Source organism: Brettanomyces bruxellensis, chromosome 8 (assembly GCF_011074885.1).
Source record: "Brettanomyces bruxellensis chromosome 8, complete sequence".
Classification (NCBI taxonomy): domain Eukaryota; kingdom Fungi; phylum Ascomycota; class Pichiomycetes; order Pichiales; family Pichiaceae; genus Brettanomyces; species Brettanomyces bruxellensis.
Genome location: NC_054689.1, coordinates 1,746,693 through 1,773,233, shown reverse-complemented (window position 1 = coordinate 1,773,233; position 26,541 = coordinate 1,746,693). Strand labels below are relative to the sequence as shown.

At 38.6% G+C, this 26,541-nt stretch overlaps 16 protein-coding genes across 16 annotated transcripts; 8 read left to right on the top strand and 8 right to left on the bottom strand.

Annotated features, from left to right (window-relative positions):
* Positions 1-1,544: 1,544 nt before the first annotated feature.
* On the top strand, positions 1,545-2,258 carry BRETT_000986 (uncharacterized protein; the record flags this gene model as incomplete). Its single annotated transcript, XM_041279544.1, has 1 exon — positions 1,545-2,258. The coding sequence occupies one exon, from the start codon at positions 1,545-1,547 to the stop codon at positions 2,256-2,258; it is 714 nt and encodes a 237-aa protein (XP_041137758.1).
* A 118-nt stretch (positions 2,259-2,376) lies between these two features.
* BRETT_000985 (uncharacterized protein) lies at positions 2,377-3,642 on the bottom strand (the record flags this gene model as incomplete). The annotated part of the gene is made up of 1 exon (XM_041279543.1): positions 2,377-3,642. The coding sequence occupies one exon, from the start codon at positions 3,640-3,642 to the stop codon at positions 2,377-2,379; it is 1,266 nt and encodes a 421-aa protein (XP_041137757.1).
* Positions 3,643-3,954: 312 nt separating this feature from the next.
* On the top strand, positions 3,955-5,346 carry BRETT_000984 (uncharacterized protein; the record flags this gene model as incomplete). Its single annotated transcript, XM_041279542.1, has 1 exon — positions 3,955-5,346. One exon carries the CDS (start codon positions 3,955-3,957, stop codon positions 5,344-5,346), a length of 1,392 nt encoding a protein of 463 aa, XP_041137756.1.
* A 222-nt stretch (positions 5,347-5,568) lies between these two features.
* BRETT_000983 (uncharacterized protein) lies at positions 5,569-6,768 on the bottom strand (the record flags this gene model as incomplete). The annotated part of the gene is made up of 1 exon (XM_041279541.1): positions 5,569-6,768. The coding sequence occupies one exon, from the start codon at positions 6,766-6,768 to the stop codon at positions 5,569-5,571; it is 1,200 nt and encodes a 399-aa protein (XP_041137755.1).
* A 1,017-nt stretch (positions 6,769-7,785) lies between these two features.
* Positions 7,786-9,741, top strand: BRETT_000982 (uncharacterized protein; the record flags this gene model as incomplete). Its single annotated transcript, XM_041279540.1, has 1 exon — positions 7,786-9,741. The coding sequence occupies one exon, from the start codon at positions 7,786-7,788 to the stop codon at positions 9,739-9,741; it is 1,956 nt and encodes a 651-aa protein (XP_041137754.1).
* A 1,001-nt stretch (positions 9,742-10,742) lies between these two features.
* Positions 10,743-11,912, top strand: BRETT_000981 (uncharacterized protein; the record flags this gene model as incomplete). The annotated part of the gene is made up of 1 exon (XM_041279539.1): positions 10,743-11,912. One exon carries the CDS (start codon positions 10,743-10,745, stop codon positions 11,910-11,912), a length of 1,170 nt encoding a protein of 389 aa, XP_041137753.1.
* Positions 11,913-12,726: 814 nt separating this feature from the next.
* On the bottom strand, positions 12,727-13,887 carry BRETT_000980 (uncharacterized protein; the record flags this gene model as incomplete). Its single annotated transcript, XM_041279538.1, has 1 exon — positions 12,727-13,887. The coding sequence occupies one exon, from the start codon at positions 13,885-13,887 to the stop codon at positions 12,727-12,729; it is 1,161 nt and encodes a 386-aa protein (XP_041137752.1).
* A 499-nt stretch (positions 13,888-14,386) lies between these two features.
* On the top strand, positions 14,387-14,755 carry BRETT_000979 (uncharacterized protein; the record flags this gene model as incomplete). The annotated part of the gene is made up of 1 exon (XM_041279537.1): positions 14,387-14,755. The coding sequence occupies one exon, from the start codon at positions 14,387-14,389 to the stop codon at positions 14,753-14,755; it is 369 nt and encodes a 122-aa protein (XP_041137751.1).
* A 125-nt stretch (positions 14,756-14,880) lies between these two features.
* On the bottom strand, positions 14,881-15,465 carry BRETT_000978 (uncharacterized protein; the record flags this gene model as incomplete). The annotated part of the gene is made up of 1 exon (XM_041279536.1): positions 14,881-15,465. The coding sequence occupies one exon, from the start codon at positions 15,463-15,465 to the stop codon at positions 14,881-14,883; it is 585 nt and encodes a 194-aa protein (XP_041137750.1).
* A 259-nt stretch (positions 15,466-15,724) lies between these two features.
* On the bottom strand, positions 15,725-16,924 carry BRETT_000977 (uncharacterized protein; the record flags this gene model as incomplete). The annotated part of the gene is made up of 1 exon (XM_041279535.1): positions 15,725-16,924. The coding sequence occupies one exon, from the start codon at positions 16,922-16,924 to the stop codon at positions 15,725-15,727; it is 1,200 nt and encodes a 399-aa protein (XP_041137749.1).
* Positions 16,925-17,341: 417 nt separating this feature from the next.
* RVB2 (RuvB-like protein 2) lies at positions 17,342-18,760 on the top strand (the record flags this gene model as incomplete). The annotated part of the gene is made up of 1 exon (XM_041279534.1): positions 17,342-18,760. The coding sequence occupies one exon, from the start codon at positions 17,342-17,344 to the stop codon at positions 18,758-18,760; it is 1,419 nt and encodes a 472-aa protein (XP_041137748.1).
* A 247-nt stretch (positions 18,761-19,007) lies between these two features.
* On the bottom strand, positions 19,008-19,582 carry VMA11 (v-type proton ATPase 16 kDa proteolipid subunit 2; the record flags this gene model as incomplete). Its single annotated transcript, XM_041279533.1, has 2 exons — positions 19,008-19,497; positions 19,572-19,582. The coding sequence occupies 2 exons, from the start codon at positions 19,580-19,582 to the stop codon at positions 19,008-19,010; spliced, it is 501 nt and encodes a 166-aa protein (XP_041137747.1).
* Positions 19,583-19,953: 371 nt separating this feature from the next.
* On the top strand, positions 19,954-20,655 carry BRETT_000974 (uncharacterized protein; the record flags this gene model as incomplete). Its single annotated transcript, XM_041279532.1, has 1 exon — positions 19,954-20,655. The coding sequence occupies one exon, from the start codon at positions 19,954-19,956 to the stop codon at positions 20,653-20,655; it is 702 nt and encodes a 233-aa protein (XP_041137746.1).
* A 380-nt stretch (positions 20,656-21,035) lies between these two features.
* On the top strand, positions 21,036-21,932 carry BRETT_000973 (uncharacterized protein; the record flags this gene model as incomplete). The annotated part of the gene is made up of 1 exon (XM_041279531.1): positions 21,036-21,932. The coding sequence occupies one exon, from the start codon at positions 21,036-21,038 to the stop codon at positions 21,930-21,932; it is 897 nt and encodes a 298-aa protein (XP_041137745.1).
* A 393-nt stretch (positions 21,933-22,325) lies between these two features.
* Positions 22,326-22,778, bottom strand: BRETT_000972 (uncharacterized protein; the record flags this gene model as incomplete). Its single annotated transcript, XM_041279530.1, has 1 exon — positions 22,326-22,778. One exon carries the CDS (start codon positions 22,776-22,778, stop codon positions 22,326-22,328), a length of 453 nt encoding a protein of 150 aa, XP_041137744.1.
* Positions 22,779-23,555: 777 nt separating this feature from the next.
* Positions 23,556-26,246, bottom strand: RNR1 (ribonucleotide-diphosphate reductase subunit rnr1; the record flags this gene model as incomplete). Its single annotated transcript, XM_041279529.1, has 1 exon — positions 23,556-26,246. One exon carries the CDS (start codon positions 26,244-26,246, stop codon positions 23,556-23,558), a length of 2,691 nt encoding a protein of 896 aa, XP_041137743.1.
* Positions 26,247-26,541: the final 295 nt, after the last annotated feature.

Here is a 26,541-nt window from a genome sequence, read left to right as displayed (position 1 = left end):
TGAGATTTTAACACAGCAACCATTTACCACTTATACTGACGGACTGTGTATTTAAATGCGGCTACATAAAATACGTCATGCAGTACTAAAGTGGAACCTAACAAGGCGCGATTCAAATCTCCGCCTTTGCGGGGTAATACAACTATTCTTTTCTCTAAATTTTTTAGTTAGACAATAGCTCATCGAGAAAATGTCATTTTCTCGGTAGCAAAAAAATTCGGATTCCTATAACCGGCGAGGAGAAATCAATGTATTCGTTTCAGGTTTCTTGCTGAAATCTCAGAAAAGTGCGATATTGTAATTGTAACGGTATAAACATCATGACCACTACTGCATATCTGCCATTACTTTCTTTCAATCGCATTATAGGAATACATTAAAATGAAAAGGAGAGTCATAATTACCTGCTTGGTTTAACCAAGCAGGTAATTATGACAACGCAGATTGGACTTCGTTGCCTGTGAATCTAAATCTTTATAGATCATTTAAAAAAACACTGAATTGAACATTCCGTCGCTTAAAATATATGTTATCTGCCTGCTTACCTGAAACTGCAATATATCACTTAGAATCTAACAGATGAAATATTTAGATAAAACCTTACACCAGATGTTGAGAAAAAAGGGTTAGGAAAACTTGGAGAGTATGTTTGCTTGTCTTCTGGGATTCGCATGGTTCCAATGACACCATTTCTTTACCATAAAAAGCACACTGATCGGACCTTTTCAACAATAAAAGATATATAAAGCTAGTCACTCGACATTTAAGACACTACAATGTCTGAAGAAGGATTAATTATAAGTGCCCTTCAAAAGTTAGCCGGTATCTTTGGAAATTCGTAAATTTCAACACCAGCCAACCTCTGTAAAAGCATTAAATCGATATATGGGAATCGTTTACCGTCATCATTATAATCAGAACAACCACGGAGATAATATCCCAATACTTTTATGATTTGATGATGTACCAAATTACTAAAATCATATCCGTATGGTTAAAGTAATCCAGTACATAAAATATTCCAATGATATATAGCATCAATGGTAAGCACCATAATTTTTTCTAAAACCACACTTCCCGTCACTTCACAAGTCAAACCTCCGTTGGTACTCAAAAGATGGGGGAGTTTAGAATCTACATAACAGGAAAAGATCGTCTATATATAGCTATGGGCAAAAATATACGTAAATACATTGAATTATATAGAAAAATTTTCATAATGCATGTTTGCAATGTTTCCTGATTTCTAGACTTATTATTGTTCCACCTTTAATTTTATTTTACCTCTTTGTCTGAGTCCGATGAGGTTGGTGCTCTCTCTCTCTCTCGCTTTATTCTCAGCCTGCACTTTTTTTATTACTTTTCTCCAGTGCTTTTTGCCTGATTCGCTTTATTTTTCTCTTCTAACAAATAATCGATCAATCTAAGAATTCGTCTTTTTTACATTATACCCAAGGCCAGTTCATTCTATAATTACATTTTCCATAGAATAAAGATTTTGGGATTCTTTGCTTTCATTCTCTAAATTTCAGCGCTAATTAAATATGTTTACTGGTATTATCGAGCAGATCGGTTCTGTGCAGAAGTACTTAGCTCTTGACGACAGCCAAACAGGAGGTAATGGTGCCTCATTAACGATTGAAAATGCCGGACCAATATTAAAAGATTGCCATTTAGGTGATTCTATTGCTATTAATGGAACCTGCTTGACCGTAACAGAATTCAACAACGATTCGTTCAAGGTTGGTATTTCGGATGAAACTCTTCGCCGGACGACACTCGGATCATCGAAAGTTGGCGATAAGGTGAACCTGGAAAGAGCAATTTCTGGTAATGTGCGTTTCGGTGGTCATTTAGTCCAGGGACACGTTGACACAATTGCTGAAATTATAAACCGTCACCCGGACGGCAATTCTATTTCCTTCACTTTCCGGCTTAGGGATAGCGAGTTTATCAATTACATTGTTCCTAAGGGATTCATTGCTGTCGACGGAACCAGCTTAACTGTTACTGGTGTGAACTATCAGGAAGCCACTTTCAGCATTATGATGGTTGCCTACACACAGTCTAAGGTCGTTTTACCACTAAAGAAGATCGGTGATTATGTCAACATTGAAGTTGATCTTACCGGTAAACTTATCAGTCGGCAAGTTGAGTTGCAGCTCGGAAGCCAGATAAGCAACGAGAACTCACCATTATATCAGCTTGTTTCGAGGATTATCGACAAAAAGCTCTCCAGCTCGACCAGAAACGATTAATGTGAGTGAACATATTTCCACCGTTCCTTTGACTATTGTTATATACGTTACGTTTGTTATGATTTAGATATGTTTATGCGTGCTTTTTAATATTATTATACTAGATACATCGAGATCCCTAAATTGTGAACACCAAGGAAACACCATCATCTCCAGCGGTGACAAGTCTATCGGCACAATCAATAGCAAAGTCCAGGACACCCATATGGTGGCCAGTATAACTCTGGATAACAGATCCAGTTCTGGCATCCCACTTGTACACTTTACCTTCCATTGATGAACCAAGTAAAAACGGCGTGTCTTTGAAAAACGTCAATTTAGTGATTGCATCCTGGCACTTCATCTTCTTCCTCACCTGCCATGTTCTGGTGTCTATTATAAAAACGTCTCCCGAGACAAGACCGAGTGCCAAAAGAGGAAGAGACTTGCACCAAGAGAGACCTTCAATAGAAGCATCAAACACATCATCCGTGTCCTTTGGAGTAAGTGCAGTTATCACTTTTACGACCGTGCCTGTTTCCAAGTTTACTATGGCAACGTGCGAATCTCTAGAACCGACTGCAGCAATTTTTCCCGTATTTGAATACACGGACAGCGTGACCCAAGGTGGTGTTATACCTTTAAGTTCAGCCGTGTGAATGTGAAAAAGTTGGTTCGAAGTGTAGCAATTCCAACCAATAATTGTACCGTCCTCACATGCAGTAGCCAACTTGAGCTCGCCAAAATTATTATTAACATCGAAAAACTCTCCAGCAGTACAGTCCAACGAGTGCGAGTAGCCTGTAAAGATCAAACTGATTTCCTTGTTTGCACCAATCTGATATGCCCACACAGAGCCGTCCGTCGCTCCAAAGGCAAAAATATCTTCCTTTGGATGCATAGTGATCCACGAAATCTCTTCAACTTGCTGTAATTCACCATACGGAACCCAAACCTGTCCTCGTTTGGTGGCCTTGTGAATAAGAATTTTTCCTGTCATGTCCCCAGTCACCAAAAATTTACCGTCTGGGGTGAATTCCGAGGCGATAACCGATTCCGTGTAACCTTCCAACTTTCCAGCCAATCTAGTAGGTGAAGTGTGGGTCGTCCATAAATAAGCCACGTTATCTCCACCACCACTAACAGCCAACGGTAAAGTGGGGTGCGTGGCAATTGTAAAGATTGAATCAGTATGCTGATCAAAGTATGCGTTAGAATTGTTTGACATATCTATTTCTATATTTCCATCTTCATTCATTTTGACATCGTTTCCAGAAATATTTTCACCCGGCTGTGGACTCGTTTGCTGCTGATCATCATCTTGGACCACTTCTTCAACATCTTGAGTCTCAACAAACTCAGGCTGTTCTGGGGAATCCCCTTGCACTTTTTCTTCCTCAGACATGCCAGTAAAGTTTAAACAAATGCTAATCTAAACTCTGTGTGTTATTTGAAGGAGTGTGAGCCTTCCACGTAAACCATAAGGGCTCTAAACCATCAATGTAGCTAAAATTTTTTTGCCTGGTGAATTTTACTGAGTCGCATTTTTTATTTTTATTTTTATTTTTTTCATGTTTTTATTTTTCATCCGCCATCGTACTTATCTATCAGTTTACAGCGGTCTTCATACCCAGTCCCTAGATAGAGCACGAAAGAGATATATGCAATATCCGTCTTCTTGTCCTTTCGACTCGACTATTTTAATACTGTAAGGACTATGACGCTTAGCAGCTACAATAGCATAGAAAATATTAAGAAGCAAGTTTTCTCCGATAGGAATGCATCGAATTTAAAGAGTACACTTTCAAATGAAAGAGGCGATCGAATCTACGAGACCGCAATTACTAGAACAAACTTTAATGATGAATACAGACAGCTACCAAAATTTTTGCAGAAAAAGCTGAATAGGCACAAGAACATTTTGGAGGTGATGAGGGAGAAGGAAGCTGGGAGGAAAAGCGGGGAGGACGATCTTGATCTCCCGCCATTAGATAATATGACTACATCTACAGATCTCACGATTACAAAGAGTGCAAGTCAATTGGGTTTACAAATTCGGGATAATTCCGGATTTATTGGGCAAAAGAAACCAGAAGATTTGCTTGCAAATGAACTGATTGTCCCGGAAATCGCAGAAAGTGCTCCAGGACAAAATATGAAAGTCCACCCAACTTGGAAACTGTTTCGTGTTCTTGTAGGACACACCGGACAGGTTACCGCACTCGGATTTGACCCGAATAATGAATATTTTGCAACTGGATCCAGTGATCGGACTATTAAAATATGGAATTTGGCTAGTGGTCAATTGATGCATACCTTAACTGGCCACGTTATGGCTGTTAGGGGAATTGTCATATCCGATAGACACCCATATATGTTCAGCTGCTCCGAAGATAAAACGGTCAGATGTTGGGATCTTGAAAAAAATAAAGTGGTAAGAGACTACCATGGACATTTGAGTTCAGTCTATTCTATTGACATCCATCCTACTTTAGATCTTATCGTCACAGGAAGCCGGGATTCATCTGTTAAGGTTTGGGACATTCGTACAAGGCTACCAGTGTATACGCTAACTGGGCATAAAAATACAGTGAATAAAGTGAGCTGTCGGCCTACAGATCCGCAAATCATAAGCTGTTCCATGGACTCCACAGTTAAAACATGGGATTTAATTGCAGGCAAATGTTCTAAAACACTTACATACCACTCAAAGTCGGTAAGAACATTTTGCTGCAATAGTGACAATGGTGAGTTTGTTTCCGGTTCTGCTGATGGCCTGAAAAAGTTCAGGCTTCCAAATTGTGAATATTTGCAAAACATGGAGTTTTTGAAACATGACCAGCTTTCTGAGGGTAATTTACTATTAAACACAAATTGTTGCAATAATGATGGTGAGATGTTTGTGGGATGTGATAATGGACAATATGGATTTTGGGACTGGGATACTGGAAGAATTTTTCAGGATGGTAGAAACACGCCAATATCCGGCTCAATGGATAGCGAGAGAGGCATACTATGCTCATCTTTTGACAGAAGCGGAATAAGACTTGTTACTGGAAATGTGGATAAAACAATTAGAATGTGGAAACCAGAAATATCAGCAGATTAGATTTATTACTACCCACAACGCTTTAATGGGTGTACTAAATAATGTGTATATTAGTGTTACGATAGTCAGTGTACTTTACAGTAATTGGGGGATAATATAATCATCATCCGAAACCGATGAACTATTTATTAAAGATGATACTAAAACCGAATACAAGGCTTATATAATGATAGCAAGCAATTGGCTTATTCTTTTTTTCTTTTTTCAGTACCGCACTACAATTTATAACGCGTCCATGGTGTAATCGTGCTCAATTCCGGGAGTCACACTTGCCATGAACTTAAGGAAAATGACCAAATACTGGTCAACCCGAATTTGGCTATCGGGATTAATGTCATCCTCATCTTGCCCTTCATTTTCATGCAAACTTTGCCAATCATCGTCTTTGTGAACAGCAGTTTGATTATCATTAGAATCCTTGTCTTTATCTGCTAAGCCTAATTTACTTAGGTTTTTTACAATTTCGTCTTCAGTCTGATCTCCAGATGAGTACATACCATTAACGTTTTCTTTTGCAGCAGCAGATGCCATTTTCATCAATGCCCTCATAACAGTGGAATGTCTGCACGGATGAATTGAAACAGCTGTTGTATTCTCTAAAAAGGGGGCTTTTTCAATTGTCACTGTTTTATGTCTGTAGTCACTGGCAATATCCTCAAACATTTGTTGAGGAGATAAAGGAACACCATTCGAGTCAAAGCCAACAAGATACATCTTTGGAACGCGATAAGATGTGGAATATGTTATATATAGATCATAACTTCTCTTGTATGGATCGTTGATGATTTCGCCATCCAAATTTTCCTGATTTTTTCGATCTTCTTCCAACGATTCTTCAGCATCATCATCGATAAGTTCATCAATATCATTAACCGACTCAACATCCTTCTTGGCTGTTTCTAACGGGGGTTTATCGCTTTCCTTGCAAAGTATACTAGCTTTTTCTGGTGAGCTTGAACTTAAACTTGAGGAAACTTTATTACTATTGTTCGAGTGTATACTTTCACAGGGTCCCTTCATTTTGATATACTCCGCAGAATGCCTTCTTTCATCTTCAGGAGTACAATGTTTATGCAAAGCTTTTGTGTGAGGCGAGGTCCATCCCTCTTCTGGAGAAAATGGATCAATATAATCCTCACCATTATCTGAAGTCTCCCCTTTCTCATAATCTGTTGCCCTCACATATGATGGGACGTGCCGAGTAATAAGAAATTGCTTATCTTCAGGAAGAAAGTCCCGTCTCTTTGAAGCAGGTGAAGGTGACCATTTCCAGGTTGGAAATTTGTAAACCAAATAATCGCCAGCCTTCACAAACTCTTCAGGTGATATCTCACCAGTTTCAGTGAAGTTCGATTCATGGTTAACTGGCGTTAAGTATTCCCTAAGGGAGCTGAATTTGGATCTGATGAATTCCGTCGCCATTTTAATTTATTATAAAGCTCTCAAAGGATTGTTTAAGTAATTTTAATAGAGTGCTGTTCCTACTACTGCTAATTGAAAGTGGACGTTGGTGCGGGGGTTTGAATTCAGGAAAGACGATAAGAAGATAAAAAAAAAAATAGGACAAAAAAAGGGGAATATTAAAGACAGATAGAAAATATCTGTGTCTGTACACTCACTCTCCTACATCGGCTCAGTAGAAATAAAAATATCCTCATATTCAATGAACAAATCAATCTGGTCTAATCTCATAACATTTATTTGGGATTGTATTAAGGTTTTTCACTTTATGATTGCATTTAGATTATCTGCCAAACAACCAAAGATTTTGTTAAGGATGTGTGATGATCTGATTACATTGTTAAACCACTAATTGAGGCTTCTCTTATCTTGGGAACAGCCGCATGCTTACAGCATATAACTTTCAATTACATAAATACCTGTTATTATTCATCTAACTATGCAGTTAGGTAAGATCTACTGCATCATAAAAGTAGGGGATAAATCAATTGATTAGGTGTTTGTAGCTGATAGAACAAAATAATTATGCAAAACTCTTTTCATTACATAATTGTAACTCACTTATTAGCGATACTATCGATAATAGCATTTAAAGAAAGTTCTATGTTTGTTCCTCAAACAAATTTCAAAAATGTGCATAAAGGGCTGAGCCCGGTAATATAAATTAACTTCAAAAGAGTGCTGCAATCTATTGCATTAACCAGCACACAAAAGGCAATTACCCTTACACTTAACTTTATGTTCACAGAATTATACTTGCTCTTTGGATTTTTTTTCTTCCGGGCAGTTTTTGTGGGACTAACTCAGATTTTGTCATTGTTTACTTGTTATACCCTGCTTTTTCATTTTATTTATTTATTTTTATCTTCACATTATAAACCCAGTCACATTGCACAGCCTCTACAACATTTATTACATATCCACGCAATAGTAGTCAATTGACATTAGTCTAACCATATAATAAGCATAAAGGTGATAATGACACTCAAGAAGAGATTGGGTGGATTTTCGCCTACGGCTACTGGAAGAGACAGCTTTTCCAAAAAGAGGAAAGAAAACAAAGAAAGGGAAGGAATCCATGAGATTGAACCAACCAATGAACGGAAAGCTTCAAAAAGTAAAGACAAGAAGGATCCCGAAGGAGTTGAGAACAAATTTGATGAATTTTTCACAACTAGGAAATTCATTTTCTTATTTGGTATAATTCTGGGTATCGTTTGTGCAGGTTATTTTGGATCGAAAACTGTGATGGAAGCAGACTTTTTCTCCGATGCTGATGATGCGAAAAGCATATTCAATAGTCCATATTGGCAGGATTGGAAAGAGATGTTGCCAACAGGATTGAAGTCAGTTCTTGATGAGACTGAAAATGATCAATATCCGGATACTAGTGCATCATTTGCAATCGGAGAGCTGGTGAAAAGGAAAGGCTTTGGATCCAAGCACAATGTTGTTATCATTCCTGGCACCACTAGCACCGGTATAGAAAGTTGGGGTATCGACAGTATCGATGGTTGTCCAGGTAAGTCGTACTTTAGAAAGAGATTATGGGGCTCCTTTTTTATGGTCAAAACAATGGTATTGGACAAGACTTGCTGGTTGAAATATATTAAATTGGATCCCAAAACGGGATTGGATCCGCCTGGAGTAAAATTACGTGCTGCTCAGGGTTTTGAGGCTTCGGACTTCTTTATCACAGGATATTGGATTTGGAATAAAATCTTACAAAACTTAGGTGCCATTGGATATGGACCAGATAACATGATCACTGCATCCTACGACTGGAGACTTGCATATCTCGACTTAGAGATTCGTGACGGATACTTTTCACGTCTGAAATCGAGCATAGAGACTATGAATAAGTTGAATGGTAATAAAACGGTATTATTTGGTCATTCCATGGGAGCACAAGTTATCTTCTACTTTTTGAAATGGGTCGAAGCATCAGGACAAAATTTTGGAAATGGAGGCAAACATTGGGTTAATGACAACATTGAAGCTTTTGTGGATATATCCGGATGCTTATTGGGTACACCAAAGGCTATTGTGGCTTTGCTTTCCGGTGAATTTAAGGAAACAATTGAGTTACGTGGTCTGGCAATGAGAGCTTTAGAAACATTCTTTTCAAGAGGAGAGAGGGTGGATATGCTTCGAAGTTGGGGTGGAATCTTGAGTATGCTACCTATAGGGGGTGATATGATATGGGGAAATCTAAGCAGTGCTCCAGACGATGTACTTTTACCTGCAGGAATAAGTGTGAACGGTAGCTTGGGTAACTTTATCAGATTTGCCAATGCGAAAGGTAAATATTCACAGAAGAATCTGACCGTCGATGGTGCGGTGGATTTCCTTTTGGACCAAGGAACAACCGACTTCAGAAGAAGATACAAGGAAAACTATTCCAGAGGCCACTCTAAAAATGCTGCTGAAATGAAGAAAAATGAGAAGATCTCCAGCAAATGGATCAATCCACTAGAAGTGCCTTTACCGAATGCGCCGGACATGAAAGTTTTCTGTTTTTATGGTGTTGGAAATCCTACTGAGCGTGCATACTATTACAAGGAAGAACCGGACAAGAAGATCTCAAACCTGAATGTTTCTGCAGATATGGAAAGAGATCAATCAGTTTTGGTTGGCGAAGGTGATGGTACAGTCTCGATCATGACACATTACATGTGCCACAAATGGGCACAAGGAAAGAGCATGTATAACCCTGGCGGCTCTAATGTGACTATTGTGGAAATCAAACACGAGCCGGAAAGATTCGACATTAGAGGTGGTGCAAAAACTGCTGAACATGTTGATATTCTTGGTTCATCAGCATTGAACGAACTTTTACTTCAGGTTGCGAGCGGCCACGGTGATGAGATTCCAAGCAACTACATAACACATCTCAGGGAAATGGTTGAATCTATCGATCCAACACAGGAATAAGTTGGAATAAAATAAACAGGGATTAATTCTTTTTTGGGGAAGTGAAGAACCTCAGGGTTCTGGTTATGCGATTATAATTTTCATATATTTTGAATTTTCTGTAGATTGTTGCTGCTAATAGTGACAGCCGCATCGATTTCAAATTTTGCAAATAGAAGTAAGTGGAATATCACGAATAGGGAGGGAAGAAGTAGATATGCTACAACAATAGTCTCTAGGTGAAGGAGTGCGATTTTTTATATGAAATCACACACTACATCCTCGTAAGTAAAACACAGAGTAGTCTTTGCTGAATACCTTTTAGGTGCCAGAGGCATGTAAACAGGTAGATTGTGCTACAAGTGATCAATCAGGCAATTTTGTTCTCGCTTAATATGTTTTCTTTTCAGTGTCCAAAGCGCGTCCGCCGTTTGGTTTTTTTTTTCCAGTCGCGTCGATGTCTTTCGCTTTAGGATAAATGTAAATACCGCGCGAACGAAATAACATTGGCTTTTTTTTTTTTCAGTTCTGTGCTTCTTGTTTACCTCGTTGTTAACGGGAAAATTTTGGGAAGATCATTATTCTTGAATTTTTTTGAGGGACGTTTGTTTATTCAAATGACAAAAAAGGAATACACCAAGCACGGCAGGGTAGTAAATAAATAAAGAAAAGTAGCGGAACTAGAAATAGGAAATAATTTACCATCTCCCTGAAAGCGGCGTATGAAAGTATCGAGAGCCTCTGCACCCCTACTTGTACCAACCTTTTTGGCATTTTTATAAAGTGTAATTCATTTGCTTGGAACACCATCACTTAATTAGAGTACTCCTAATCATCGCTATTGAGTCTGTACCGCCACCATCCACAACAAGGCATATACTCCATTTTCATTGGGCCCCTCATTTTCTTTCCAGACTTCAACTACATTCTTGGTCTCTACCAAAACCATCATCCCCTCATCCTTTTTATTCACTTCATCTAGACATCTGCAAGACTTCTACCCTTCAAATATACTCTGAAAGATGATCACGGGACGTTATGCTCTGGCGCCCGTTTCGGAGTCAAAGTTGAATTCCAATAACTTCAGCCAGAACTGTATCCGTTCGTTCGCAGGTGACACGAAAGACTTCAAACACCGGACTAATCACCACAATATGACCTTGAGGAGATCCATGACTGTTGGACTTGGGGAGGAGGACCTTGTCTATAAAAGGGCCAGAACGACCCCGAGACAAGAGAAGGCTAGAATTCTCAAGATGAGGCTCCAGCTTGCCTACTACAAGGTCAAAACTAACCAGACCGATGTTCCGATCCATCGCTTGAGGTTTCCAAAAGAAGGTGACAACAACTTGACCGGAACGCACTCTTCTCCTCAATCTCCAACCAGGGGTGCTGCTGAGAGTGGAAAAGGCATGGATGCCTTGTCTGATCTCTTGGCAGCTTCTTCTCCTCTTTTGAAAAAGAGCTCTCACAAGCTCCACAGAAAGGCGAATACAATAAGTGTGTCGCGAAACACGGGCTTGCCTCCAACATTTGAGGAGTCAGTGCTAAGGAGAAGTAACGTTTCACGGACTTTAAATTCTAGAACACAACGCCACGGTAAGCTTGAAAATGTTGTTGCAAGAAGATCTTCTCGCATCTCCCAGCATTCAGCATTCAAAAGGTCCGAGCACATAACTAATGGTTCGAGAAGAATTGGTTTGACGCTTCCTACACCGTTCCTTCACCAAAGTTTTTCAAGCAAGACTTCCCCTTCAAGATTCGTAATATCTCCGAATTGTGCGACAACTCACACGGGTAAAGATAACTTCCTTCTTCCAGGGGTCAGTTCCACACTACCACCAATTCCTGTTTCACAGTTAAGCGACACTAGGAGTGCCAGACCTGCCAGACAACTAAATTTGCTTAATTCGGAAGGAAATGCAACATGCCACCAAAAGCAGCATTCTGCGAGCGAGGTCTTGCATTATAAGGATATTGGACAGGATGCGGATGCAACCATACCACAAAACACATCATCACTCATAATGTCCACTCCAACAAAAATCCCAAAGATAGTCCCTACTTCAATTCTGGACAAGGACAAAGCGGTCGATCAGGATGAAACTCAGATTCAATCACCATTACGTGTTTTGTCAACTCCTTCTTCAATAGGGGCCGCTAAGTGTCTGCTACAGCTAGCTCGCAGATAACTGGATTCCCCTTTTTGTTGTATTGTATAATACTTGCTCATTTGAGTAGGCACATCTGAAAACACAAGAATTCACAAACTTTAGAGCGTTTTAATGGAAGCGTTATCGAATAATGCAGACTGCTTAGAAGTTATGGGGGCATCTGATAGACCAGAAAATATGGCACTTTTAACTAACCACCGAATATTTAAAACAAATGATATAATCTGGGGATTAATAATGTCAGAAACATACCAGTATACCAATAACAATTGAAAAGCATGAAACAGGTGGGGGAAAAATACCCTTTCGATTACTCATCCGTGTTGTCCTCAGATAGGTTGTCGTCCATGTTCGGTGGTCTATCAAATCCATGTTGTTGCTGCTTTTTTCATTTATTTTACTCCTACCTTAACAGGTATTCTCGCTTAGCAGCACACATGCTTTTATTCTAGAACTTCAACTATATGTCTGCATTACGATAATTGCTTTGCCGATTGTGCTTTTCTTGATTTTTCATCCTTCTTTTACAGCCTGCCTGCTCATCGACACTTTTAACTGTACCCTTATTTTTTCATACGATCACAAATATCTTCGTTTCCATTCTATTTGCTTTTATTTCTATTTTTTTTTTAGTTTTACTTGAATTTCGACGTTCAGTTCTAATAGAATTTATATCGTTCAGTTTACATGTAAGTTTACCCCAGAGCCAATTAATAGTTCAATGATAGTCGTTGTGTCAATTCTAGGTGTTGGAAAGTTAAAAAAGAAGGAAAAAAATCTTGTACTATTTCTATAAAACGGCGGCAAGTCATAGGCTTCATCAATATTCACCCTAGTTCTTCTTTGCTACCTTTTTAAGCTTGAAGACAGTTTCCAATGAAATTCCAGAAAATACTAAAATCAATCCTAAACATTGATTCATTTCTAATGTGTGGCCAAACAATATAACGCTTAAACACATCGAGAGCATTTTTCGAGTGACAGTAACAGTAACTAAAACAACAGAACTGAAATTTTCAAGGGTGACAAAAATGAAGATCTGACCTAATGCGCCAAGAAGTCCAAATCCAGTTATATCAAAAAGCACCTCCGGGCCATTAGTCGAGATAAAATCACGGAGGTCCTTCCACTGATTAGTAAAGAGTACACTGTAACCTAGCGTTAAAACAAATGTTAGCATATTCAAAATAGTCATGAGATGACCAGCAGTCATTTTTTCTGTTCTAATTCTTGATTTAGATGAAGTAATTTTGAAAAGTTGATCCTGCGTGGAATTAGTATAACCATCCAGAAGTAATGATACAATGAGCTCAAAGAGACCGACGATAGTTTGTCCATCATTGGAAGATTTGGCGGCCTTCTTGGAACCACGTCCGAAAGTAAACAAAAATACCCCTAAAGTGATGATAAGAGCCGCAAGATATTTATACAGGGGAAACTTTGATTTGTATAAAATCCTATGAATTATCATAACTGGAATGAGCTTACAGGACTTTGCAAGAAGATATAAAACATAGTCGACATGGCCAAGTGACAAATAGGCTATAGGAGATGAAATTGATTGGGATATTGCAATAAGAAGAAACTTCGATATGAGATCAGCATTCTTTGATAAGAAAGCTAAAGGATTGAAAACTTTTTGAATCTTTATCGATGTGTAGACTAGACCAAATACTATTGCAAAAAAGGATTGCGTAATGTTAATCACTAGAGTGCCCCTAAAGAATGCTGTCGAGTCGATTTTCGGAGAATAATTTTTTGTAGATATCTTTTCCTGTAAGAAAGACCATGTTAAGAAGGAGCAATATATACCAGCGCAACATATAATCAACAATAAAGTGGATGATGATTGTTGTGAGTTGTGTTGCACTACAGTTGCTTTTAACCCATCATCTTTGCGTTTAGAGATCTTTCTAGCACGCAAATTTTCATGTAGATCTGATTTCATCGGTGGAATATTTGCTTCAAATGATAAATCCTTTTCTAATTTCATAGGGTATGCTATCTTATCAGCAAATTATTGCTAATAAATGTGTCTTTGCCCTAACATTTGAAGATTTAATCATTTTTCTTTCCATCTTGAAGATGTCAACACCTTTCATTCCAGATCTAGTGCGGAGAAGACGGAATCGATCATCAAACTTCAAAAAAAAATAAAAAATAGAAATAAAAAAAAATAGGAGAGGGGAGAGGGAGAACTCTCTCTGAACTGTATTCAATCACATACACAAAGACGTGCTGGATTTTTGATTAAAACAGTGATATAATAACGTATAAACGCTTTATATGAAATGGTAACTGTGCGAATGTTATAACTCTAATGGTATGCTTTTAAATCAATACACAAATCCACAAAGAAATACTTACTAACCTTACTTCATACCTGTGATGAGTGATCGCAATTCTTCCCTTAAATGAAACAGGTGGAGTTGGTTCTCATTCAGGTTTTCATACTATAGATCCCAATAATAATTGGTGTCGGTGTAACTGCAATGGCGTTGACGGTAAAGGCTTTAATATTGGCATCTACAAGATATTCAAAGCTTAGACCGTCAGATATCGCTCGTCTCAATAACATTAAACTTATAAATCCTCACGTAACAGCACAACAGAAATATTTTCAAAAGATGTTTCAACATTATCATGGGGGTTTTCAAAGCAGAATGAATCAAATAGAGGCATTTCAGATATTGGGTATAAGTGGTAAGGACATCCTCAACTTAACTCCCGAAATGCTCAAGGCAAGACATAGAAAGATGATGATCCAAAACCATCCAGATAGGGGTGGCTCACCATACATAGCCATGAAAATAAATACTGCCAAGGATCTTTTACAAAAGACATTCATGTTCAAGAAATAGACAGGCTAGACTTGATTTTGTATATAATGCATAGCTATAAAATATTATTACGGTTTATTTATTGATGCATGCAAAAGCAGGAAAAAATCAATAAAGATCTACTACAATGGGTTGTACTGCCTCTATCAAGATTCGATTTCAGCAGATTGCAGAACTTTCCATAAAGGCAGGCACCAAATAGCATCGGAATGATGCTGTCTAAATTCAAGAATATCTTCACCTATATGTGTGATATCGAGGTGCCGTTTGAAGTCATTTATAAACGATAAAGCTGCTCTTTTGCTTACTTCGTCCTGAAAAATATCCGATTCACCAATTTGCTTTTTAAACAAACACATTTCTTTTTCTGTAAGTCTAGTTTTTAGTGTAAATAACTGCGCAAGCTCAATTTTAATGTATTCGCTTTCTTTTTTATCATTTTGCGTTACTGAGTTGCTGGTAGATGCTTGAATATCACATTTAGTGAATGGTGGAGGAGTGCTAATCTCCAATTTCAAAGGAGGCACCTGCTTGGTTCCCACAGTTAATGTATCATTTGTAGCCGGATTCAGAAATGAGACATAACTGCTGACTCTCTTTGGTCTTCTGATCTTCCTGTTCGGCTTTGATTGGGAACACAGTAAGGCAGGACAATCATTCCATCCTTGAATATTTTGATGTTTAAATTGATATGATTTCATCTTCGTTTTAGATTCATTTTTCTCAGTCATCTTGATGACAGGCTGAAAATGAACCTGCAACGATAAAACATACACACTAGGGGAAGAAATGGTTCAAAGTACAAAAAATTATAAAGTTTCAGTTGGATCTTATTCATTCTCTATATTATCTGCGATGATGCCAAAAGAAAAAGCGCGACAGGCCAACAAATCTTTACGAAAAAAAATATTAACGAAGAGATATGAAACAGTAAATACATCACTAAAAAGCTAAACGATGTACCTCCATGGTGATGCAAGTAGTGTTTCTTCACGTGCTCACTTCAATTAATCTTTGAGCCTCTAGCGCTTTGTTGAGAACGTCTTCAATTGATGGTCTTTTGGATGGATCCACTTCAATACAGAACTTGATAAGGTTTTTAATACTAGTGCTATAGATTGGTGAGTCCGGGAAGGAATACTTACCAGAACTTATCGCCAAAGACATGTTTGCCCCATTACTCATCTCTTCCCTTTCGAAAGGTGAAAATCCATAAAGCAATGCGTACAGAGTACATCCTAGGGACCATATATCAACCTTATCTGTTATTTTATCTCCGGAACTGACATCAATTAATTCTGGTGCCCTGTAGGCTAATGTGCAACGTTCATTAATATTTTCTTGAATTGAAAGTGCCTGGGATTGGCTTTGTATAGTATAGTTCACCTTTTCGCATGAACCAAGGTCACATAGTACTGCTGTACCATCTTCCGAAAGCATGATGTTTGCAGGTTTGATATCTCTGTGAGCAATACTTATGGTTTCTGAAAGCTCTGTGCCATCCTCAGAAATAATACTATTTTGGCTTAGATCGCTCTCTGATGAAATTGTTAAAGGTCTTGTAGACGAACTGCTTCTTCGATTATTTTCTTCTTCGTGACTTAGAAATGGATTTCGTTCTTCCGAGTCATCATTTGACGTACCATTTCCACTATTGATCTCATTAGAGCTCAACTCTGTAAATGGGTCGCGAGATTGAAAGTTTTGGGAAATCCGTATCCTGGTATTGGTACTCAACTGATGTCTATGCATAGCAATCAAGCCACGGCAGATGCCAACAAAATATCGTAAGGCCTGATTCTCACTAATATTCGATTCATCAACACTATCTTTGTCAATTATATCTTGCAATGAGCCATTTTTAAAGTAGGGAAGAAGTATATATACTGTCTTGGAGCCATCAGGTTCCTGTACGATTGATGAGCCCACAAGGTGTATAATATATGGAGACTTGAATTCTCGGTAAAATTCTAGTTCTTTCATTGTCTGTTGAAAATTTCCGTTGTTATATGAGCAATTCACCTTTTTCAACGCATATTTTGATTTATTTCTGGTTGACTCCACTAAGTATACAAAAGAAAACCCACCTTCACCCAAAACATTCAGTATACGGAATTTGGACCCATTGACCTTTAAAGTAGGTGTTTGATCCAACACGCACGGACAACAACAGTTAAAGATATCCCACATGATTTAGCATTTAAAGACTCTTAGACCAATTATTCCAAAAATTGTATGTAGCATTCGTTTGCCAAAGCAGAGCTATACGGACATAGATGGAAATTCAGGAGGCGTATTGTTGGGGGAACAGCTGTTAAGGGCATACACATGTACATCCGTACATGCCATAAATGTTGGTGTTCAGCACTAATTTTTCGACCGGTGAGGGAGGGGGCCTCGAAAGGGAAATTTCCATGTAACGCAGCGAGCTAAAGCAAAACCTACATAAACTTTCCTCATTTTGAGGTTCAAAGAAAAATTTTTGTTTATCGGCTGTTACGATATCACAAGTAGCAAATCGAAATTTGTTAGAGTTGGACATCCGTTAGGTTCATTTGATTTGTGAATTTATAAGAGAGAACTCAGCTGGTCGCTTGTTGATATATCATGAGTGGAATTCAAACTACCGGAGATATACAATCATTCGAGAAGCTTTCTTTGATCGCCGCTCATTCTCACATTAGAGGTCTTGGACTAGATGATCATCTTCAGCCTAAGCCATGTGCGCAGGGTATGGTTGGCCAGATGAAGGCTAGAAAGGCAGCTGGTGTGATTCTGAAAATGATTCAGAATGGAAAAATTGCCGGAAGAGCTATTCTGTTTGCCGGACCACCATCAACAGGAAAAACTGCTATAGCCACTGGTCTATCACAGAATTTGGGCAAGGATGTTCCTTTTACAGCCCTAGCAGCTTCAGAGGTGTTTTCAAAAGATATTAGTAAGACGGAGGCCTTGACACAGGCATTCAGAAAAAGTATAGGAATCAAGATCAAAGAAGAGACAGAAGTTATTCAGGGTGAGGTTGTCGAAATTCAGATAGATCGTTCATTGACAGGTGGTCATAAGCAGGGAAAATTGACAATCAGAACTACTGATATGGAGACGATTTATGAGTTGGGTAATAAAATGATCGATGAACTCACAAAGGAAAAAGTCATTGCAGGTGATGTCATCTCCATTGATAAGTCCAACGGCAAAATTACCAAATTGGGTCGATCGTACGCCCGTGCTCGTGATTATGATGCAATGGGTCCGGATACAAGATTTGTTTCCTGCCCGGAGGGTGAACTTCAAACCAGAAAAGAAGTCGTTCATATAGTCTCACTGCATGATATTGATGTTATCAATTCTCGCCAACAGGGATTCATGGCTTTATTCAGTGGTGATACTGGTGAGATCAGATCTGAAGTCAGGGACCAAATCAACAGCAAAGTTGCAGAGTGGAAGGAAGAAGGAAAGGCAGAAATTGTTCCGGGTGTTCTCTTCATTGATGAGGTGCATATGCTTGATATCGAGTGCTTTTCTTACATTAACAGGGCATTAGAGGATGAATTTTCTCCAATTGTTATAATGGCAACGAACAGAGGTATATCAAAAACTAGAGGAACAAATTATATGTCACCTCATGGTCTTCCATTGGATCTTTTAGATAGAACCATAATCATAAAGACAGAACCTTACAAGGAAGATGATATTGAGAAAATTTTGAGTATCCGCTGTCAGGAAGAAGAAGCAGATATATTACCAGATGCTCTACGGTTGCTAACCAAGATTGGTATGGAGGCATCATTGAGATATGCCTCGAATTTAATCTCTGTCAGCTATCAAATAAGCAGAAAAAGAAGAGCAGAAGCTATTGACATTGAAGATATAAAGAGAAGTTACATGCTTTTCTTGGATAGTACTAGATCTGTCGAGTTTTTGGAACAGAACCGCGGTGATTACATTGACGATGAAGGAAAGGTGACATTATCAAAGGGGGAACAGAATGCACCAACTTCAGATGCAATGGACACGTCCGCTTAATTTTCATTGTGTTTATTGAGTTGATGGTTGGAATATGTTTCCTTTTAAATTTTTGTATCATTTGTGTAATAGTTAACTTTGCCTTTCGTTATTATTATAAAGCAACCCAAAAGTGCCTTTTCTTGATGTATCACCCTATGAAATTATAGCTACTTTAGTCAAATGTAAGTATGCTTAGTTATATTACAATGAAAAGAACAAAAAATACTTTAAGAGAAACATGGCCAGCGAAGTAAACGTCTCAAGTTCATGCATTACCCTTGGTGTTCATTATTAATCCCACGATCATTCCATATAAACCCAAAACCTCTGCAAAAATTAATATAAGAACAATTCCCACAAATAATCTAGGCTCATGCATAAGCTGACGGACGCCTTCATCACCAACAACGCCAATAGCATAACCAGAAGCAAGGCATGCCATGCCCACCGAAAGACCACAACCAAAGTGCATACAACCCGTGTATAATGTATATTCATTTTCTGGATTCAAGTTACCTGCTATAAGAACCGCAACAACCAATCCATAGACAGCTAAGATACCAGACATAATAACTGGAATTAACGACTTCATAATTAATTCAGGCTTATATGGACCGATACCAGAGATACCAATTCCGGATTTTGCAGTTCCAATTGCGGAACCCAAACAACTAAACACCATTGCTGCAAAACAGCCGGCAAACCCAAGAAATGGTGCATATGCTGGTGCATATGCGTTTTCAGGTATTAGAGATCTGCAAGTTAGAGAAATAAGGGTTAGCACATCACATCTTGAAACATTTATATATCATTTAACATCTATACTTACAAGTTTTCCATGTTTGGCCCTGAATTCGAATGTAGTTACCTGCTGGGAGGAACTAAAATAAGTTTGACTATAATCTAAATATGATGAAGCGGTCAGCTAGTAACATGAATTTACGACTGAATTCCCTTACAGCAGCACAAAAAAAAAAAATTGAATGTTACAAAAAGAAGCATTGCGTACAAAAAAGTATATACATATATTTTGAAGAGGGGGAAAAAAAACAGCAGTACTCACATGAAAGATGATCGATATGATGCATTTCGCGTACTCTGGTTTTATTCCCAGCATTAGGTAATTGACACGCGAGACTCTTAACTTCGAACACTTCGGGATATAATATTGAGGATATAAGCTAGAATTTGGTGGATTGATTAGGAATACAATGCCTGAAGAATATGAAAAGATTCACATCGAAGCGGCTGAACTTAAGGCGTTATACTCACGTCTGAAGGCATATTTATCAAAAGTTATAGATGAACAATTGTCAGATGAGCAGTTATTCAAAGAAAGGAATATCCAAGAAAGCGAAAGGCGCAAGATACAACGTAAAGTCAGAAAGATCATCCTAAAGCACTTCCTTGGAAAACTATTCAATTCTTTGAAATATTCCCTAGCGGTGGACGATAACGTTATGCATAGTATAGTTGATCCAGAATCTGATATTGTTGACGAACTCAAACGGATGGAAGATACTGAAGAAAAGATAGAACCGTATGATTTCGCGTTGAATGACAAACTACGTTCGATGTATTTTGAAGTCGAAAACATGTTTTCTGTGGTTGCGAAATTACGAAAGAACACTCCAGGTGATGTATACAAAAATACAGAGAGTCGATTGCAGAAAAATGATAATCAGATCAATGAAATTATAGCAAAGGAGAAAGCATCTTTAGATAAATTAACAAAAAATGAGACTGAAGCAAGCGACGATTCGACTGTGCCACTAGAAAATGAAACCTATGATGATTTGTTGGATGATTACGAGACATCGCTCTCTGATATTGCATCTCTCAAGAAGAAACTTCCTAGTACACTCTCACAACTTGATAATCTCATTTCCACAGTAAATTTCCTAAATCGTTAGATGCAAGCATGAACAATTATAAGTCTTTAATCAAGTTTGCTGACATTTAACTTTTCTACAGACATCATATTCTTTTTGTATATTATTGGTGACTTTGTATATTAATTTTTTGCATAATAACTGCATCTAAACGGTTAAAACTTGGTGTTGGACAGAATCAATCTTCTCCAAGATAACAATAAGATTCAATCCAAAAAAAAAAAAAAAAAAAAAGATATCTAGTAAATTACTCTGTGTATATTCACCAATAGAACCGAAGACAATTTTCGCTAGGGTAAGGAAGATTGCATCATCAAGAAAAGTGCATCCTTTATCAACATCACATTTTACAACGTACAGATTGACGCATTCTTAGGCCAAATTTCATCCAAGCTCCAAATATGCTCGGCCTTCAAGACGAGGGTCTTCTTAGGCGATACGCTGCTAAAGGTCAAGGATATGTTTTTCCAACAAACGGTATTCCAATCGAAACACTCATAGTTTGTGTTTGTATAATTGTGGTTTACATTGCATCTTTGTTTAACGGAAACATTAGATCGGACATGGCCTTAAAGCCAGATTCACTTTTTCATATTTCAGAATTGCCACGTTTATCATCCTATGTTTGGGTTCATTCTGGCTTTTTCCATCTCTTCTTTAATGTTTTGTCGCTCTGGGCACCTTTAGCAGAATTTGAAAGAACAAACGGCACGTTCCACACGGCACTAGTCTTATCAATATTGGCCACTGCTGTTGCTATTCCATACTGCCTTCTAGGCACTTTGTTTTTCCCAAACACTGTGGTTCTTGGAGCTTCCGGCTGGGTCTTTTCGTTAATTTCGTACTTTTCCTATGTGAACTCTTTAAGCCACAGAACTGTGAAGCTTTTCAACAGTTGGGAAGTTCCTACACTCTCGATACCATTTATTTTCATGCTCACTGTATTTTTGATGGTCCCAAATTCCAGTTTGATTGGACATTTCCTTGGCATTGTGACAGGCTTTTTGTTGGCCAAGGGTTGGTTCATTAACTTAACTGTACTCCCATTCGGCTTGATGGAGAAAATTGAAGCACGTTTGTCTGGCTTAATTGATCATCTTCCAGGCATATTCAACTACGTTAGGGAGTCGTCGGTTAAAAGTAGTAGGTATCAATATAGCAGTACTGCTTTACCGCTTTATACGCAGGATGAAGACTTATCCTCGCGGCCTTTACGCTTATCAACAGATGAGAACTTGCATGAGGACAATGCTGGTCCATTCATAGGTACAGGACACGTCCTTGGATCAAATATTTAATATTGTAATAATATTTCTCTTATTTTATACATCAGTATCAAATGGCTTTGTATACAATTGCTCTTCTATAGAAAAAGAAGATACTTTAACCCACAATATTATGAAGCAGGAAAGTTGGAGAAATGTACTTTTTTGCATTATAACCTAAGGATATACAGTTGTTTCAAATTACTTGTCACTCCATCAGCCACTGAAAAATCAAAAAAATAAAGACACTACAATGTTGTTCTCTGGCTGTGGCCTCATTCATCACAGTTATGCTTATTACTAATGTACAGCTAATACTCATGTCCAGTACTTCCTCAGAAAAGTATTAACAAGTAATAATGGCCTTACTCACCTAGCGCCTCATAAATCATATTATAAATGAATCAATTCAGAGTCTTAAAGCATTCATTTTCCACGCAACACCTTTGCAAACTCCTCAATGTCGATCTGACCATCAGCATCTGTGTCCGCAGCCTGCAACATTTGTTTGGCTTCCTCATCTGTGAGTTTTTCACCAATTGTAGTAAGAACTCTCACCAACTCAGTTTGTGAAATTTTTCCATCACCATCACTATCAAACACCTTGAAGGCTTCTAAAATCTCCTCTTCAACATCCTGCTCTTTGATTTGTCTGGCCATCATCGTTAGGAACTCTGAGAATTCGATTGTTGAGTTGCCATTTGTGTCGATCTCGTTCACGAGATCATTTAATTCTTGTTGTGTAGGGTTCTGTCCCAAAGCTCTCATGACTGTTCCAAGTTCGGAAGCGGAAATCTTTCCATCACCATCTTTGTCAAAAATGGAGAAAGCTTCCTTGAACTCTTCGATCTGTTGAGATGTAAGTTTTTCACTCTGCATTGAATGTTAGTAAGGTGTTTCCTTCACAAATATATAAGAATCATTAGCCCGACCAATATATTCACCTTTCTCGGCAAAAAAAATCAGATTCCATGGCCTGAATATATCGATTTGCAAAACTCGTAATTTTTACTAAAAGTTTAATCTCAAGCAGCATTCCGGTTCAACGTCTCTTGTTACAAAATTGCAATGCTTCGCATTCAGTTTAAATTATTGGACAAAACTTACCATTTTTTCCCTGCCTTTACTCGTTGAATTCTTATTCAATTTATCAAATTCTGCTTATCAGGAGGATCCGTGCATGCAGCTTGGAATATTACTAACTACGTAAGTATGGGCTTGTTATTGAAAGGGAATTTGGTGGTGTACCACCGTTTTTTTTCTTTTTTTTTTAGGTGTTGTTGACAAGTTTTATTTTTAACTTTTTTTCTTTAATTGGGATTTGCCCGTAGATTCCATCAGGTTCGCGACGCGGTGAACGGATGTAAAATTTATCGTCAACCGGAAAGGTCATGTCAATTGATCTACACATGTATTTACCAAAGATTAACCACAGGATCATTCATTGATTAAACAGTATTTTTATATATATATTTGATATTCGCTTGATATCAAAACGCCTTGCAAAAAAGCCCGAACCTAAATCAGACAGAGTGAGTGAAATAGCTGTGTATACAGTATACCCGCCAAGTAGTGAAAGAAGAAAGAAAAGTAATAAAAACGAAAGCACGAAAAAAATAGCAACAAAAAAAAAAGAGCTAGGAAAGCAATTATAGATCAACCGGAGCACATCTCACAAGCCTCTGGATTGTTTATAGCGCAAGCGATAACCTTGGAGTTGTATATATCAAAATCCTCATCTCCTTTCTTTGGCTTTTTCGTATTGCCGGTAGCGGACTTCTCCTCAGTGGCATCTATCTTCTCGGTCTCCTCAGCTGGTGTGCTTTCATGAACCTCTTCAAGGGGAGCTTCAGGAATGGATTCAGTTGGCTTCTTGGCATCCTTCACTGAAAGATCAGCAAACGAACTTTCAAATGAAGTTGTCGATGACTCAAAACCAGTGGTAGATAGAGGAGAGTCCGAAAGTGAAGAATCGTCGGATGCACTCTCTGTAATTCTGGTTTTCCTTGGTATGTACTTCTTCATAACCACATTATCGACTTCAGCCTTAAGCTTGCCTGCTTCCTTGGCCAATTGCTGATCAACAGTGAATTGGATGGCACGAGCAGCGGCCTGTGTACGCAAGTAGTACATACCTGTCTTCAAACCCTTCTTCCAGCCGTAAAAGTGCATGGACGTCAACTTACCCATAGTTGGTGATTGCAAGTGGATGTTCATGGATTGAGACTGGCAAATGTAGGCACCTCTGTCGGCGGCCATGTCGATGACAGACTTCTGAGAAAGTTCCCAAACAGTCCTGTACAATTTCTTAATGTTGTCTGGAATATTAGGTAAGTTCTGAATGGATCCATTGTCATGAATGATGAAATTCTTCATTGCATCGTTCCATATTCCCATATCAATAAGGTCCCTTAGCATGTAAGGATTGACAATCTGGAACTCACCAGCAAGAACTCTTCTCTGATAGATGTTAGAGGTGAATGGCTCGAAGCACTCGTTGTAACCCATAATCTGAGAGGTAGAGGCAGTTGGCATAGGAGCGACCAAAAGCGAATTTCTAAGACCATCCTTAGCGATCTTGGCCTTCAAAGCCTCCCAATCCCACAGATCAGTTGGCTTCTTATTCCACATATCGTACTGGAGAATACCCTTGGAAGCTGGAGAGCCTTCATAGGTCTCATACGTACCCTCTTCCACAGAAAGCTGATTTGATTCTTCCAGAGCACCATGGTACAAGGTCTCGAATATCTGTATGTTAAGCTCACGAGCTTCTGGGCAATCAAATGGCAATCTGAGCATGAAGAACGTATCGGCAAGACCTTGAACACCAAGAGCGATAGGTCTGTTTCTCATGTTGGAGTTGCGGGCCTCGGGAACCGGGTAGTAATTCCTGTCGATAACACGGTTCAAGTTACGAGTGACAACCTTGGTGATCTTGTGCAACTTCTCAAAGTTGAACCAGCAGTGATCCTTGTCGGACTCAACAAATGCAGGTAAGCAAATGTTTGCTAAGTTACACACACCAACCTCATCTGGAGAAGAGTATTCGACAACCTCACAGCACAAATTCGAAGATTTGATGGTTCCCAAGTTCTTTTGATTACTCTTTCTGTTGCAGGCATCCTTGTAAATCATGAAAGGCGTACCGGTTTCTGTCTGAGCCTCCAAAATCTGATACCACAACTTCTGAGCCTTAACGGTTCTTCTTCCACGTCCCTCCTTCTCGTAACGAGTGTACAACTCTTCAAACTCGTCACCGTAAACATCTGAAAGACCTGGGGCCTCAGAAGGAGAAAACAAAGTCCATGTATCATTTTGTTCAACACGCTTCATGAATAGATCAGGGATCCAAAGAGCTGGGAACAAATCACGTGCACGGATCTCCTCCTTACCGTGATTCTTCCTGATATCGATGAAGTCAAAGATATCTGCATGCCAAGGTTCTAAGTAGATAGCAATGGCACCTGGTCTCTTGTTACCACCTTGGTCAACATACCTAGCAGTACTGTTGAACACACGAACCATAGGAATAATACCATTGGATGTACCGTTGGTACCAGCAATGTATGAACCTGTAGAACGGATGTTATGAATATGTAGACCAATACCACCAGCCGTCTTGGAAATCAAGGCACACTGTTTCAAAGTGTCGTAGATACCTTCAATAGAGTCATCCTTCATTGCAACTAAGAAGCAAGACGACATCTGTGGGCGTGGAGTACCGGCATTAAACAATGTTGGAGAGGCGTGTGTGAAGTATCTCTTCGACATCAAATCATACGACTCCAAAACTTTAGGAATATCATCACCGTGAATTCCAACGGCAACTCTCATAAGAAGATGCTGAGGCCTCTCTGCAACCTTACCATTTATCCTCAACAGATATGAACGCTCTAGGGTCTTAAAGCCAAAGTAATTATAGCTGAAATCACGGTCATAGTTAATGGCCGAGTTCAACTCATCCTTGTGCTTCATGACAATCTTGTAAACTTCTTCAGAGATCATAGGGGATTTCTTCTGGGTTTTTGGGTTATAATAGTTGTAAAGATCTTCAATAACATCAGAGAATGGCTTCTTAGTCTGCTTGTGCAAATTAGAAATGGCAAGTCTGGCGGCCAAAGTAGCATAATCTGGATGAATGGTAGTCATATATGCCGCAGTTTCAGCAGTTAAGTTGTCCAACTCAATAGTGGTAACACCAGGATACACACCTGTAACCACACGCTGAGCAACGGCGACAGGATCAATTCTCTTTTCATCTAAACCGTAACACATACGAGAAATTCTAGCAGTGATCTTGTCAAATCTGACCGGCTCACGACGGCCATCTCTTTTAAAAACATACATGTTTGGAGAAGTAGAACACTAATTAAATAATAGTTCGACTAAACCTTTAAATTGTTTTCAAAGAAAGAAAGAACTTCAGAAAAAATGTACAAAAAAAGGTGAATAATCGGAATGGATTAAAACACGAAAAGTGGGAAATTGCTTCTGATAAATATTCCAACGAAGGCAAGAGCCCAGACGCCAAAATTTTTAAAAATGCTAGAATATTTCGTTCATTTCGTTTGTTTACGCGTTAATTATCCAATCAAATTTATCCAAGAAGAAGTCTTCTTCCAACAACGCGTAAACAACACTA